Below are 15,945 nucleotides of genomic sequence, written 5' to 3' on the forward strand. Positions count from 1 at the left end.
TTTGGGGGCAACAGTCCCCAAAACCTATCATGAACCTAACATCTTAAAGTCCTGTCTATTTAAATTGGCCCACGGAATGAGAACATCTTGCTTGTATATTTTTTCCTGATATAATTCTGTATGGGAAAATTGTGCTTTAGTATCTGGAAATCACATTTACAAACACTATATATACCTGTCTCTTAAATGATTGGCTTCTTATAGACAGAAATGCTAAATTTAGAGAAAGGTGTACATGTGTTTTGATTGTTAATCTCCAAATGTACAAAGTGAACTAAAACTTAGTCCTCAGTGTTGTGTGTCCTAAATGTGTGTGCTTGAATTTACCACAGGAACAATGCCTTACCAACAGCTTCAGCCTCTCGCATTTTCACTGTTACCCAAGTATAATAGTAGGCAGGGGGATCTTAGGTCTTTCCCCCACACTTTTAATGTGCTTTTTTAAAATTGCTATATATCCTTCATATTTTTCAGAGGTAGATCAAAATTATCCTCTTGTTGCACATGAGGAAATTGAGGCACAGTAAGCGTAAGTGACTTGTTTGCAGATACAGAGAAAATTCATTATAAAAGCAAAATTCAAATTCAGATGTGGTGGCAAATGTGCGGGCAAGCTTTTACATGCATTGAGATCAAATGAAGGTGCTACCTGTATAGCGAGTAATGGAGTTGTGTGTAAATAAAACGTCCCACTGAGATTATGGGTCAAGAAGATAAAATGGGCCTCTAATAGTATCTAATGGAGCTGCCTCACTTAGCAGTGCTCAGATTAATTGGAAAGTTATTTTTAGTTGCTAGCAAGGCAATTCTGACTCAGTGACCAGATAGGCTTGCTCGTGGGGTTTCCAAGGCTGAATTCTATATGGCACAGATAGGCAGGAACTGTCCGTGTAAGACTGGTCCATTATTTAGGTCAGACGAGCCCCCTGAATCTTATTTTAGCCACACGTGTTTACACTGGAGCCTGGTGGCACAGTGGGTTACACATTGGACTGCTAACCACAAGGTATGCAGTGCAAAACCACCAGCCGGCCCAAAGGTGAAAGATGAGGCTCTCTATTCCCGTGAAGAGTTACGGTCTTGGAAACACACAGGGGCAGTTCTCTATACAACAGAGCTGCTATGAATCAGCAGTGATATTTTTGTTTACTCTATTGGCTTAATAAAAGATAGAATCATGCTTTGCTAGCCCAGGTCACATGGAGTTGATTCCAACTCGCTGCAACCCCATTTGACAACAGAGCTGCCCCACAGGGTTTCCTAGGCTGTAACCGTGACGAGGGCAGATAGCCAAGTCTTCCTCCCTTAGAGATGCTGGGTGACTTCAAACCATCAGCCTTTCAGCTGTGCCCCTCAGGTTCCTTGAACCATGCTTTGGGGTCATTTAATATAAAAATACAAGACATGCATCATGTAAAACAAAACATCTTACTGATAACATTTGGAATTAGACCCAAGAAACAACAACCAAAAATCAGTGCATGCAGAGAAAATAAAAAGACTAAAGTTAATTGAAAATGTGCAGTCTATTCACAAGGAGACCCTGCGATGTCGCGCTTAAAGCAGTGGGCAATTAAAAGGGTTGCCAGTTCAAACCCACCAGCTACTGTGCGCAGCGGTAGGCGGCCATCTGCTCCTGTAAGGACTGCAGCCTTGGAAACCCTGTGAGACGGTCCTGCTCTGCCCCGTGAGGTCTCTGAGTCAACAGGTGACTCTATTCACAGTTAGGGCCTTCTTAGAACATTCGATTACATGAAAGCTGATTACTCTTTCACAACACAGAAGTCCCATTTAAATGGAACTCATGCCAAAGATGATACTGGAGAAAAGCATTACCGACAATTTGAAAAGGAGAGTAATCGGAGAGAATGCGCATAAGCAAAAGCTGCAGCAAACACTTCTGGCCAGAGAAATGGAGGACTCGCCTTACAATCTCCAGCCAAATTTAGATAATTGGTTAAAAAAAACAATTATTTCCTTGTAGCTTTATTTGTGCTTAATAGATCTGAATTTTAGATTAAAAATAGAAAATACCTTAAGTGACATCAAGAGACACACTGCTCCCTTCCTCCAGCCAACTGAGAGGGCATTTGATTTGGAGGCATTGGACATGCTTTGGAATAACTGCCCCACCTCGTACAAAAGTTAAGTTTCCAAAAACTGGTAACTTCGCCCAAGCCCTTATGTCTCCATGGTTATATGCTTTCAAAAATTCACATTTGGAATATATCCTAATACTGTCAGAGCAAAACTCTGTGCCTATAAGCCTATTGGAATAGAGCTCATCAATTACTATAGTTTAGATACAAGAATTATGTACATTAATATGCACACCTCTGAAAAGAGTCTTAAGTAGATAGTCCCAACTCACCTTGGACAGTGCCCTGAAAATCAGAATCTGAGGTTTTCACCTCGGTTATTCCTATCTTAAAAATAACTCAACTACAAACTAAGGAAGAATGCTTTCGTACAGAAATTGCAATTGCCATGTTTGTATCATTGATAAAAGATTTAAGATACACATTAGCTAACTGTTATTTAATGAATTATTAATGACCAACTCCTTTTTGTATATAAACAGGCAATCTTATCTAAGTAAGCAAGTTATGATGCAGGACACAAAACATTGTTGCAGAAGTTATTTCCAAATATAAAAAAATAATGCTGATGAGTTTCTGAGTCTTTCATTTGCTTTGCAAACTCAATTTTGTTGAGACCTTTCCCACGAAGATCCCTTGACCCCATATTCATTCCAAGTTTTCATTGTCAATGTTTAGGTATCTTGATTCTCCGTGGTTCAAGACAAAAAAATCTTCTGGGTTAAGTCCATATCTCTCTAGAGCTTCACGCAGTTTCACTGGAGGCTCTAAGTAATGCTGGCACAGAGAAGAGAAGGGAAAAAGAAGACGAAGAGAGATTAACCCACCAACTTTCTGGAGGACATTTAAAATAAGAGTTCAAACTAAATATTCAGTAGATACCAACTGCAATACATATTCTTTATAAAAGTTGCTAAAACATTAGCAAATGAATCAATCACACTTTCAAACACCAAACAAAAAGATAAAACTCACTGCCAGGGGGTCAATTCTGACTCACTGCAATCCTATAGGGCGGGGCGGGGTGGGGTGGGGTTGCCCCCATGAGTTTCTGAGGCTGCAACCATTTCAGGGAGTAGAAAGCCCCATCATTCTCCCTCCAAGTGGCTGGTGGCTTGGTTTCAAACTGCTCATCTTTCAGGCAGCAGCTAAGTGCATAACCACTACACCACCAGGGCCCCTTGTCTGCTTGTCTTTTAATGCAGAAGTGGGTTCCCCCTGCTTTCAATTAAAAGAGTTATATGTTGTTCCAAGTATAAAACAGGAAGAAAGGCCAAACAGCCTCTGATGTAAGCACCAGCCTCCCCACCTCCACCTCACACCCTTCATGCAAAGGCTGTCTTAAGCTACTACAGTGTGTGCCAGACAACGGGGCCAAGCAAACAAGATGTGGTAGTTACATCATCTGGTGTCAACTTGAGACTTGAGAGGATTAAGAGTGAAGGGGTAGAGTCTAGTCTGTCAATCGGGTCACAGCCAATGAGGCCTCTGTGTGGGCATGGCCTTCCCCTTAGGATTCTGGGAACTCCTGTATTTCCTCCTTGGAGCCAAGGACACTCTGCTCACTTCCTTGGGGACTCTCTACTGACAAGGCTTACTCCCTGACATTTCTGAGAAATCACATGAGGCTACATGAGGCAGTCAGTGTTTCTGAGCTGAAGGAACCCTATGAGGACCCCTGCCAGCTCTGAGATGCTTCCACTGCCACTGTATCTACAAGACTTTCACCCCACTGGCCTGTGATCTTCCTGCATTCAACATCATGGCATGTGTTTCGTGAGTCTGAAAAGGACTTAATAGATTGGTATCAGACATATGGGCAAATACCGGACTTATGGACTTGATCTGGACTGGGCTGGGATGTTTTCTCAATATTCAATTGCTCTTGTATATAAAACTCTCTCATACACATCTAAGCATCTATGAATTTGTTTCTCTAGTCAACCTGGACTAACACAGAGTAGAATCACGTTTACAAAAGGTCAGAAGTTTGGTTTGGGTCCTACTGGACATCCAAGTAGAGATACCAAATAGCCAGAGTTGACTATACAATATTCTGCATTAAAGGGGAGAATTTGGACGTAAGGAGGTGGAGAGAATAGATAATATGTAAAGCCACAAAAACAAAGAAACCTGTAGAAGACTTGAAGTCTATAAACTGAGTGCTAAATTTAAGAAATTTCAAAATTATAAAGTTCAATGGTTAAAGGGAGTAAGTAAGGAATGGAGACTAAGAAGGGACCCAAACAAACAAACAAACTGACTGCCATTGAGTCAATGCATAACCTCCTATCGGCCCCTGTGGGTTCCCGAGACCGTAACTCTTTACAGGAGCAGAACGCTCCATCTCTCTCCGGAGGAGCGAGGAGCGGCTGGTGCCTTTTTGGTGCTGGCATTGCAGTTATAGCATCCCAACACAGCCACGAAGCCAGACAGCTAATGACAACGGGGGACCAGAAAAGCTTCCTAAGATGGACAGGTTCGTAATCGCTACTTGCTACACAGGGGTCTTTTTTTCCTTTAAGCTCACTTCCGGAAGCAAACTGACTCCTGGGTAAATTCGTCTTCACAGTACCTCTCACCCTCACTCCTCGGGATGACCACTTACTAATGGATTGATTGACAACAACAGTTTATTTTTGTCTGTTTCATGTGCTGAAAAAGGAGATCACTGATAAAATTTAATAGGTCAAGTCAAGAAAAATTGTAAAATTTCCCTTGAAAAATTATTTTACTTTAAAAGATTTCAAAATTATGAAATTCTTCCCCCATTGGAAAATAAGGTGTTTCTCCGGTGCCGAATCTTGGCTAACAATACACATTTACATTAGGCTTCATACAATTTCCTTGCCAAGCTACAACTTCAGCGTGAACCATTTGATGCTATGTGCATTTAGTACGGATTACAATGTTGACTGAGTTGGCAGGTGTAGACCCTGTATTTTTCCCCACTATTTCTAAACAGTTTTATTGTCACTTAATCCACATATCACACAATTCAATAGTTCAATCATATCAAGAAGAGTTGTGCAATCATTACCACGCTTTTTAAAATGAGTTGTGTAATCATCCGTTCTAGTGCTCCCTACCTCCTCCCACATACATTGTTTGCTCCCCTAACCCCTCACCCTTCCTGTATCCCAACCCCCTACCTCCCCTGTAAACCCCTGCATCAGTTATTGTCTCTATGCATCAATTCCTGTGCTTCACAAACTGGAAAGCCCAACAGAAACAATTAAAAACAAGAACAAAATAAAGTTGTAAGAATAAAATAATAATAATACAGAGATAAAAATATTTATAATTAGTAAGAAACAACCACCATGAATATTTAAAAGGCCAGGGAGGAACTTTTTGCCAGTAACAAATGCTGGCACCTCGAACACTTTCAGGTTGGGTCGGGGGGAGGTCAACTGACCAAGTATCGGGTTCAACCCAGTATAGTCCATGTCAGTGCTCTATCTGAGAGCAAAGCTGTTTGAGATCCTTGCCTGTGGCTAGAAGGGAGCTGCCAGCGGCTTAATCTGACTAGACTCTGCAGATGGAGTTTGGGCTCCCACTGCCCTCCATAGCCTTCTAGAAATTGGGTGTTCATAATTTTAGCTCTGATGCTTTCCCTTTTGTCATATTTGAATTTTGTTATTGTCATCCTTGGATCACACAGCTGGTGTATGCTTCTTCGGTGTACTTAGTTGACTTCTTGATTAGGTGGCTGTTGTTGAATACAAGCCTTTAACACCTGGAACACTATTCCAATTGCTGGCTGGGAAACATCTGCTTTCTTCACCACACTTTGCTGTAGGCACCCTATCTTCAGTGATCATTTCATGAAGGTGAGTATTGAGCAGGGCCATGTTATCAGAATTACCGTATATACTCGAATATAAGCTGACCCAAGTATAAGCTGAGGTACCTAATTATTACCTGGGAAACCAGAAAAACGGATTGACTCGAGTATAAGCCTAGGGTGGAAAATGCAGAAGCTATTGGTGAGTTTCAATAATCAAAACTAATGAAAATAAAATTACTAAAAATTGAGACATCAGTGGGGTAATGTATTTAAATATTTATTTTAGATTAAAAAAACATAAATAAAAGGACAACAAGTCATTTAACATTAGTAAACCAGCACAGTAAGTGGAAAATAGGTTCAACAAAAACAATAAGGTGTCAACAATGATACCTTAAGAGTACTGTTCCCTGAGCTCAATCAGCAACCAAGCTAAAATGTAAAGAGTTAAAACCCTTCAAAACTGGATTCCTCATCATCATCATCCGTATCCCAATGCAGTTTCAGCTGGTGTGAGGTCATCATAGACGCTGTCCTCACTGAGATCGCCGTCATCACCATCACTGCTGTCATTTTCATACAAAGCGCAGTCTTCACTGCCATCCACAGCATGACTAATACTACATTTCTGGAAGGCACGTCGCACCATGTCTTCTGGAATGTCTTCCCATACATCTCCAACCCACTTTGCTATTAACTCTATGTCAGGCTTCATGAGATTTCCTCCTTTTGTTAGTCGGGCTTGACCAGATGACATCCTTCGCACATGGTCTTTTTTATTCAAAGATACATCCAGAGGCTGCAGTACAGATGTAAGCCCACCTGGAGTAACGGCTAAAGTAACTTTACTAGATTTTGCCAATTTTTTTATGTCATCCTATAGGTGGGCTCTGAACATATCCCAAACAAGTAATGATGGCTTTATCTTTAAGGCTGCTCCTGGTCATCAGTTCCAAATTTCTTCCAGCCATTTTTTTGTTCCATTTCATCCATCCAGCCTTTTAACATGTGCACACACAGTAATTCTTGGTGGGAAATTTATCTTTTTAGAGAAGATCTTTCTTTTAAAAATGACAGGACGCAGCTGAGTTCCATTAGCCAAACATGATAGAACAACTGTAAAGTGTTTTTTTTTTTCATTTCCTGTGGTTTTGAGAAAAATGTTTTTTTCTCCTAAACTTGCCACAGTTCTGTTGCTTGGAAGATCAAAAGTCATGGCAGTTCCATCCATAGTCCCAAAATCTGCCAGGTCATAATTAGAAAATCCTTGTTTTATAATAAATGACATAATTTTTTATTCAAGGTCTTGTGGCAATATCTGGGAAATCTTTGTTCTTTGTCTCAAACATAGTAGGCCAAACCTATTCATGAAGCAGGTATACCATGCTGCTGACGCAAATTTTTCAATGCCTGGTGCTTTATATTTGTCATCCTTAGCCATTTGTAGAGCATGTATGTGGATTCCCATGCATGTTACGCAGTAACCATTTTGACAACACTCCATAACCAATTTATGCAATTCACTCTCTAGAGCCCCATAAAAAGACGTTAAACCACGGCGAGCTTTTTTAGCTTTGGAATCTGTTCCAAGTCAGCCTTCATTTTCCGCCTCTCCCTCACTTGCTTTTCGTCAACCCAGAATTCCCTACTTGCAATACTGTTATTGCTCTCTTCTGCTCTTGACACAACCTTCATTTTGAAACCAGCCTCATATAACCGGCGTTTTTGTTTTGGTTCAAGAGTATCCATTTCTAATAGGATAAAAAACCAAGACTTTGAAAAAGAACTTTCATGATAATGCGCCCCGGAGGGGGGGGGGGTTGTACGTGTGGGCAGGGGATGCAGGATGTGAATTAACACAGAGACCAGAGGGGAGAGATTGAGCGCAGCCACAGACACATCCTTACCAGTTCAGCTGCTGGCATAAGTGAATCACTACAGGTGCTTCTGCAAATTGGAGCCGTCCACATCATAGGACGGCTCTGATTGGTTAGATGTGAGTAAACAAACATTCAAAGCCCTGCAGTCTCAGCAGGTCTTTGAATGAACAGTGGAGAAATGGCAATCACCGCGAGATAACAGGTACTCGTCCTGTTACCTGGGTGAGGGGATGTAGGGGGCAGCAAGATGTTACACCTCGCTGGGGTACCACTGACCCGTGTATAAGTCAAACCCCAGTTTTTGGCTTATACACAAGTATATATGGTAACTGTTCTTGGCTAGATAAACCCTATATTCTTAATCTGCCCAGGTTTAGCAATCTTTCTGAGTTTATTCTTATGTCAATTCTTGGCTGTTTTAACCATCCAGAAGACAATCTGGATGTCGACAAAAAACGCTTGTGAGTGGAGTCTAGCCTGTAAATCAGGCCACAGCCAATGAGGCCTCTGTGTGGGGATGGCCTTCTCCTGAGGATTCTGGGAACTCCTGTCTTCCTCCCTGGAGGTGGGACACACATTCCTTATGAGACATTCCTATGGACAAGTCAAATGGAGCTATGCTGATGGAGCCAGGAACCCTGGAGCTGGAGGAGCCCCATGGAGATGCTTACAACACCACTGGATCCACAAGACTTTCCACCCACTGGCCTGTGATCTTCCTGCATTCTAGATCACTGCATGTGTTGCATGAGTCTGAAGAGGAATTTGCAGACTGGTATCATACATATGGACTAATATCGGACTTAAGGACTTATGGACTGGGCTGGGATGTTTTCTTAGTATACAATTACTCTTTCTACAAAGCTCTTTCTTATACATATATGAGTGTCTCTGAATTTGTTTCTCTAGTCAACCCAGACTAACACAAGGACTAAGCCATCCCAGAGTCTAAGTACTTCCATCCAAACCTAAAGCCAAGTCCACACTGCCATGGAGTTGACTCTGACTCATAGAAAATCTCAGGGCAGTGTAGAATGGCCTGTTTGGTTTCGGAGACTAAATCTTTAAGGGAGCAGATAGGTTGCCCTTTCATCTTCTGGAAATGTCTTCCTCTGCCGCCTGTCACAGTCAAATTCAAATGGCGCCTCTTCCACAAAGGGCCCCGCGTTCCCCCAGTCAGTTAGGGACAGTGTTCTGAAACCACTTGGCTTGTCCCTCTCAACACCCAAAATTAGCAGTGTATGCTCAAATTCTGTATCTTAGACAAGAATGCAAGCCTCCTTGCAGAAAATACATGAATGGTTCATTTCTCTATTCCCGCACAGAATCTACACCAGATTTTTAGTTACATAAAAGCATACTTTAATGGCTATAGAAATCAGCCCAAAGAACAGCATGCAAGCAATGATTGGATTTTTTTCTTCATTGTGTCTAAATATTATTTTACTAATGAATACAATTCATCATCTTAATTTATGAATTCTGAGCTGCAGTCTGGTCTTTGAAAACACGGGTTGGGTTCTGTGATGCCTGAACCCTGTGCTAGCTCAAGCGAGGAACACCCACAGCTCCCTGGCCCACAAACTCACCTCGTTTGCTAAGGCGAACGTTCCCCAGTGAATGGCCACTGATTTCTTTGCTTGAACATCAATGTGAATCCTTACAGCTTCCTCTGGGTCTACATGTTGGTATTTCATAAACCACCTGGAGAAACAATAATCCATTAATTATAAATGGCCTGTGAGATACATACTCTCAATTCGAAGGACTGTTTCACCTAGCTGCTCTTGACATTTCTATGAAGGAGTAAATCCTACCTGGTAAGAAAAGACGCCATCCCCAGGAGCCCACCTTTCTGTTGGGAAAACATAAAACAAGCCAAAATCTCTCTTGACAAATGGCTGTCACTAAAGACACAAACAAACTCACTGTCGTTGAATCACCTCCAACTCACAGCAACGTGACAGGACAGAGTCAAGCTGCCCCATGGGGTCCCAGAAGCGGATTGCCCCAAAGAGCGCCTGGTAGGTGTGCCAACCATCCGGTTAGGGCGGCTGAGTGCTTTTAACCCCTGTGCCGCCGGGGCTCCTAAGAGTTAAATTATGTACTGTGAGCTTGTTTCATGTGTAGTTTTATTCTACTAATGACTTCTGACGACAGGTGCTCCCAGTGTTTTTGAAAGTACACGGTTTGCAATCCTCAGCATAATTAAGGTAAAGAACTGGAAGCCAGAACTCAAACAGCAAAAGAACCTGAATAACCTGCTGAGACCAACTTTTGTAATGGGCTAAAAGCAAAAAGCAAACAAAAATTAAGGTATGATATTCAAGGCCTGGGAGCAAAAAAAATTCAGTGGCTATTGAAGGAATGTTATTTAAAGATCATGAAGCTAAATGATGAGTTGTTTTGTTTGGCAGGAACAGAAAGTCCAAGGGGGAACAATGAGTAATGAGATCAACAGATATTTCAGAGATGTTGAAAAAAACCACAAACTCCCGTGGAGTGGCTGGTGGGTTGGAACCACCTGCCTCGTGGTTAGCAGCACAATGCCTAACCACAGTGCCACCAGGACTCCTGAAAGGCTGCCTGGAAAACCTCTGGACTTCAGTTTCCTTATCTGTGGAACAGGAATTATATTCACCTCCTAAATTCATCGGATTCAACAAGACCAACGAAATTATCAGGTATGGTACCTATTTCATAGAAAACTCCCAAAAGAATAAAAATGATTTGTGTCCCAACCCTTACTTTCAGGAGAATTATCATTTCTGATACAAAGGGAAAATGTACTGTCTAGAAGCAAATGCTTTGCTTCCCAAGCCATCGGTTTCCGGGAGGAAAAGAACCCATCTTTACATTATTTCTAGCCCCTGGCTGCCACTGCTGACTAATGCTAGTTAAGACTAATGGATATGTATTAAGCCTGGTGCTTCTGGACTTTACTGAACACATCATGGGAGGTTCATCCATCTGCAGCAATCAAGGACTTCTTACTCACTGTTAGGAGGAACTGGCCCTACGGGAACCCAAACACAAAGCTGCTATGTTCGCCCCAACAATTAGATCTGTTGAGAAGTTTTGTTTGGCCCCATCTCCTCATGCTGTGAATTCAAGGCAAGATGAAACTGTTTGTTGTTGAAAACAGCACACCAAAGAGACAGTCCTGTGTGGGTACCTTCATGTCTATCTGAATTAAATTGAAAAGAATTGCTCCGATATAGAAATGAAAATAAAAACTTAAAATCACAACTGACTTGGAGAGACACCCTTAATGGCAGGCAAGACGTGGATTCAACGTTCCAAACTTATCAGGGAACGTTGGTTTGGGTCTGATCACGTTACATTTATATAGTGCTTTGGAGTTCTCTTGAGTGAGTAATCTTATTTTCTAAAACAACAGCACTGACCAGAGCAATGGATTATATAGTAGAGGTTCCCAAAAAAAACCTTCAAACTCACTGCCATAAAGTCGATTGCGACTCAGAGTGACCCTATAGGAAAGAGTAGAATGGCCCCTGTGAACTTCCAAGGCTGTAATATTTACAGGAGCAGAAAGCCTCAAATTCCTCCCTCAGGACACCTAGTGTGTTTAAACTGTTGACCCGTGGTCAGCAGCCCAATACACTATCCCGCTGAGCTCCTACAGCAGAGGCATTCTCCTCCTGCAAATAATGCCCTCCACAGGGAGAGCAGGAAGAGGGAATTACAGGAGCAAATTTGTTCTGACTTTGCTGCACTAGTTTTATACCAATTATTTTATTTAAGTCACATTCTATAAAATGTTATACCGGAAAATTTTATTTTCTAATCACAAATGAGAGATATTTTAACATACATTAAGAACATATGTGAAATTGATTTGTAATAGTTTCTAAGTATATATATATATATATATATATATATATATATATATACACACACACACATACACACACAGGTTGAATGATATTTCAGGTTTAGTTAGAATTTTAATTATTTAAAAGTACTAATACAAGCAATAATATTGGCGTATAATAATTTTAATAATTATTAGATCAAGGAAATGTTATATAATTTGAAATTATTAAGAAAATTTTGATTCACTGAAATTGATTCATATATATGTGTGTGTATATATATCTATATATTTATATCACCCAAAATAAAGAAACTAGAAATAAACATTAATCAAGGTAGAGAAGAAATCATTTGGGTGGGCTTAAAGAGTCAGCATCTAAGTGAGTACAACATCATTAGATGAAAGATCAGTTTTTTTCAATTCATCTAAGTATGAGAAACATGTGTCCTTCATTCTATTTGTCTTTAAAAAGCCAAGTTGCCATAGAGTTGATTCTGACTTGGGTGTCAGAGCAACGCCGTGCTCCACAGGGTTTGCAAAAGGGGCTGGGGAAGATCACCAGGCATTTCTTCCGAGGCAGATTTTGTCAGCCTTCTGTTAGCAGCCAGGCCCATTAACCCTGGCACCATCCAGGGGTTGCCTAAACAAAAGCATTTACATGTATCTCTGCCTGCATATTAGACTAATATATGTTTTTTTTAATTTAGCCCGTACTTTGTTACTACCCGTGTTTATTTCCTCTCTACCTGGATATGTACATTGGAATTGACTGAAATCTAGCTGAATGCTTTGAAATTTCTTCTCTCTTCTCTAAGTGAGGGAGGCACGTTAAGGAAAATACAGAATGCTGCATGGAGCTCCTAGGCCCCAAGCGTGAGTGGCCTTTAGTTGCTCTGAAGACATGTGATGAGCACATATCGTATATACTCGAGAAGAAGCCAACCTATCAGCCGAGGCACCTCATTTTACCACAAAAAAAACATTAAAAATGTGCTTCTCCAGTGAGTAGGGATAGGGCTGTTCGGAGTCGCCAGCCACTGAGACCATGGGGAAGTCCTGGCAGATCCGTAGCTGCAGGACAGGGGAGTGTGCGCAGGCCAGCTCTCGGGAGAAAGCATCCTAGCAGCAGTGTGTGAACTTTTCACTACTCAGAGTACTTCTTTAAGCCCTGGCCCTTTTTTCTTGGTGGAATCATGTGATGTTAAGCAACCATTTAACTGATATGACCCATGAAATTAGTTTTAATTTTTTATCATGGAAATTGATTCACCAACCTCCAGTCAAGGGGTAGCAAGGTTCGCCATTAGCATCGTCAATCCTGGGGGACACGGCGCCCTAATTCCCTCCCTCACCTTTACTCAATTCAATGACACAACACGAGTTCGTTTCTCCAAAGTCGGCTTTGGGAAATGCACGTACCTCGGTGCGTACGCTCCAATGGGAAGCGCAGCCAGGTCGAAAGGCCCAAACCGTTTGCCGATCTCTTCAAAAGCGGGGCAGTAGCCAGTGTCTCCTGCGAAGAAGAATCGATTCCACGGGCCCAAGACAGACCAGCTGCCCCACAGAACCTTATTGTCGTCCATCAGGGTCCTCTTACACCAGTGCTGGGAGGGTGTGAAGACAAAGGTGACGTTGTCGTGCCTGGGGACACAGTTCTCCTCCCACCAGTCCAACTCGATCACATCTTCACAGCCACACTTTTGCATCCAGTCCAGAAGCCCCAGCGGCACGAACCAGCGCAGCTCGCTCCCGAAGCGCTCGTTCAGCGCGATGACGGAGCTGTGGTCCAGGTGGTCATAGTGGGTGTGACTGATGAGCACGGCGTCTATCGGGGGCAGGTCCCTTACGGTGCACGGAGGGTGGCGGAAGCGCTTGGGGCCCAGGCACTGCACGGGCGACGCCCGGGGGCTGAAGATGGGGTCCGTGAGAAATACCAGCTCGTCCATTTCCACCATCACGTTGGCGTGTCCCAGCCAGGTGACCCGTAAGCCAGCCCCGCCCACTCCCGCTTCCCCAGGGTCGTCGATAAAATACGGCTGAAGGACGGGCAGTTCTTTATCAAGTTCCTGCGTAGGAAGAGACAGAAAACAGCAGTTTGGGGGTGCGGTGGGTGAAGGTACCAGTTCATCAGAGAACAGATTTTGACCTGATTTCTAGAGAGGGGGGCTATTTTAGGGGTACTGGGTCACTCCATAAGCTTGCTATTTTTGCTTTCATCTGGAAAATGCATCGATAGCGCGCTTTCTGAAGTGGACTTGATAAGCATCACATGACATTCTGACCCCAAGTGCAGTGAGCAAAGGGAAATTTAGGTGGAGAAAGGTAGAGACCTTTTCAGAGGTTCTTTGGGCGTTGGTGTTTCCAAGGGCAGTATCAGAAAGCCCCAGAGGCAGGCATTTCTCTACGCCCATTTCACTCGGCTGCTGCTGGATTTGCGGGTCAAAAGCGCCTCTAAAGCTGGAAAGCAAGCTGATGCCAGTGCCAGCGTCGCCAGAGCTCCACTCGCAGCTGAGTGCACGCAACGTACAGCTCAGCACCCGGGCAAACATAGCCACGGCCCGGCTCCTGGTCCCACACCCTCCACTGCCCCACTCACTGGTCAGAATGACAGCAAAGGGCCGGGCGCAGGTGAGCTGATCCCGTCTGGGGCGTGGGAACAGGTGCAAAACAATAACTACAACAAAATATGGGCAATCCTCTTCCTCTGATTCTTTTCTATTTTATCCTTAGATCAAGCCACACACACACACACACACACACACACACACACAAAGGTGGGATGGGTGGCGGGGGCGCGGGGTTACAAAAAGCTGCTGCTGGCTTGTCACAAACCAGCGTTTACTGAACCATGCGCTTTGGTGTTTCTGCGCAGAGGTCTCCTGGGGAAGCCTCCTCGTGTACCTCGCAGCACCACCCCCTCCACACCCCACACACTTCTCGAAACCCTCAGTACCCAGCAAGCGCATCTGTCCCCAGAGGAACTACGCGGTTGTCCCAAGGAGAGACTTAAACAGTTCACGTGTCCCTCTTTGTTATGTGTTACCGGCTGGTTTGCTAACCACGGGGTTGGACGTTCAAACCCATCAGTGGCTTCAGGAGAGATCAGACAGATTTCGTCTCAGAAACCCTAGATCGGTCACTATGAGCTGGAATCAGCGCAATGGCAGTGGGTGGGTGGTTCAGAGTCCCTGTGTGGTGCAAATGGTTAAGTGTCCACCTCCCTACTGATTGAAAGGCTAGCAGTTCCAGCCCACCCAGAGGCACCGCCAGAGAGCGGTCTGGCAATCCTCTTCCCAAAGATGGCAGCCTGGAAAACACGCCTCTGATGCACTAGGGGTGGGTTTCGCCATGATGCAGAACCGACTCAATGGCACCTTATAAGGAAGTTCAAAACAACAGCGAGGCCACCTCCAGCACTGTGCTGGTGGAATGGTAAAAATGTGTTTCTATACTGACGTTATTCTTGGCTCGGTTTTATTTTACCACCCCAAAATTCCATCTGCTCTTTTATGCTCATCCATTTGGTTCTATGCTTTGACGTGTATTTTTGTCAGTTAATGCAAATTTGGGGAAAGGTATGTAGTAACCTGCTACAATGGACGCCAATGTAACCAAATTGCATTAATTAGGTTGAGTATGGCCATTTTGTATGTCATGACCCAAGTACAGCCAACGTGCAGATCCTGTGGTTCCTCGTTACTACTGTTTCTTTAACTGCTGAGCCCTCGCCATTTATTTTTGAAATAACTGATAAGTGTGTCTAAACCCCTGCTTCAACTTCCCTTTTTTCCATACAGTGTGATGCTCCCTGCCCCGTATTCCTGTTTATTCCGTAATATAAAAAAATCTTCCCCTTTACGCACTCAGGATCTTGGGAGAATTTGGCTCTAAGCACCCCGTGACCGCCAGCTAATAAAGGCTTACTAACTTTAATTAAAGCCGTATGTGGGTTAATCGATCTTGGTCTGGCACAACAGGTGTGCTACTGAATAAGTAACTAAATAAAATAAATGCAAGGCCTGCTGCCATCTAAGAAGGATTAAAGAACCCCCTTGTCAAAGACATGACAACACAACCACTTTGGAGTCTTGAACATGTTAACAGGCAAGTTGAGGAATTCATGAGGAAGGGTTTCTTGTGGGGGTGAAGATGACGTCCTTAGTTACACAGTAGTGCTGGCTGCGCAGCCCTGCGCTCACGGGGCTGTATTACATAGGTCAGTCGCGGGGCCTGTAAGCGCAGCCTCAATAAGGCAGGCCACGTGCTGGAAAAGTGCTCACAGGAGAGCGAAACTCAGCAGCCACTTTTTCTTCCTGTTTCTTTCTTCCGCCTATATTG

General features: G+C 43.3%; 1 protein-coding gene across 1 annotated transcript in view; it reads right to left on the reverse strand.

Moving 5' to 3' along the window:
- Window positions 1-42: 42 nt before the first annotated feature.
- Window positions 43-15,945, reverse strand: part of NAPEPLD (N-acyl phosphatidylethanolamine phospholipase D) — a 42,167-nt gene continuing 26,264 nt past the window's right edge. Inside the window, exons 3-5 of the mRNA XM_075558506.1 lie at window positions 13,027-13,673; window positions 9,359-9,473; window positions 43-2,876 (exon numbers count right to left, since the gene is read on the reverse strand). Coding sequence (XP_075414621.1) covers window positions 2,748-2,876; window positions 9,359-9,473; window positions 13,027-13,673 — 891 coding nt within the window. The 3' untranslated portion in view covers window positions 43-2,747. The remainder of the gene's footprint in view (window positions 2,877-9,358; window positions 9,474-13,026; window positions 13,674-15,945) is intronic.

Source organism: Tenrec ecaudatus, chromosome 9 (assembly GCF_050624435.1).
Source record: "Tenrec ecaudatus isolate mTenEca1 chromosome 9, mTenEca1.hap1, whole genome shotgun sequence".
NCBI classification, from domain to species: domain Eukaryota; kingdom Metazoa; phylum Chordata; class Mammalia; order Afrosoricida; family Tenrecidae; genus Tenrec; species Tenrec ecaudatus.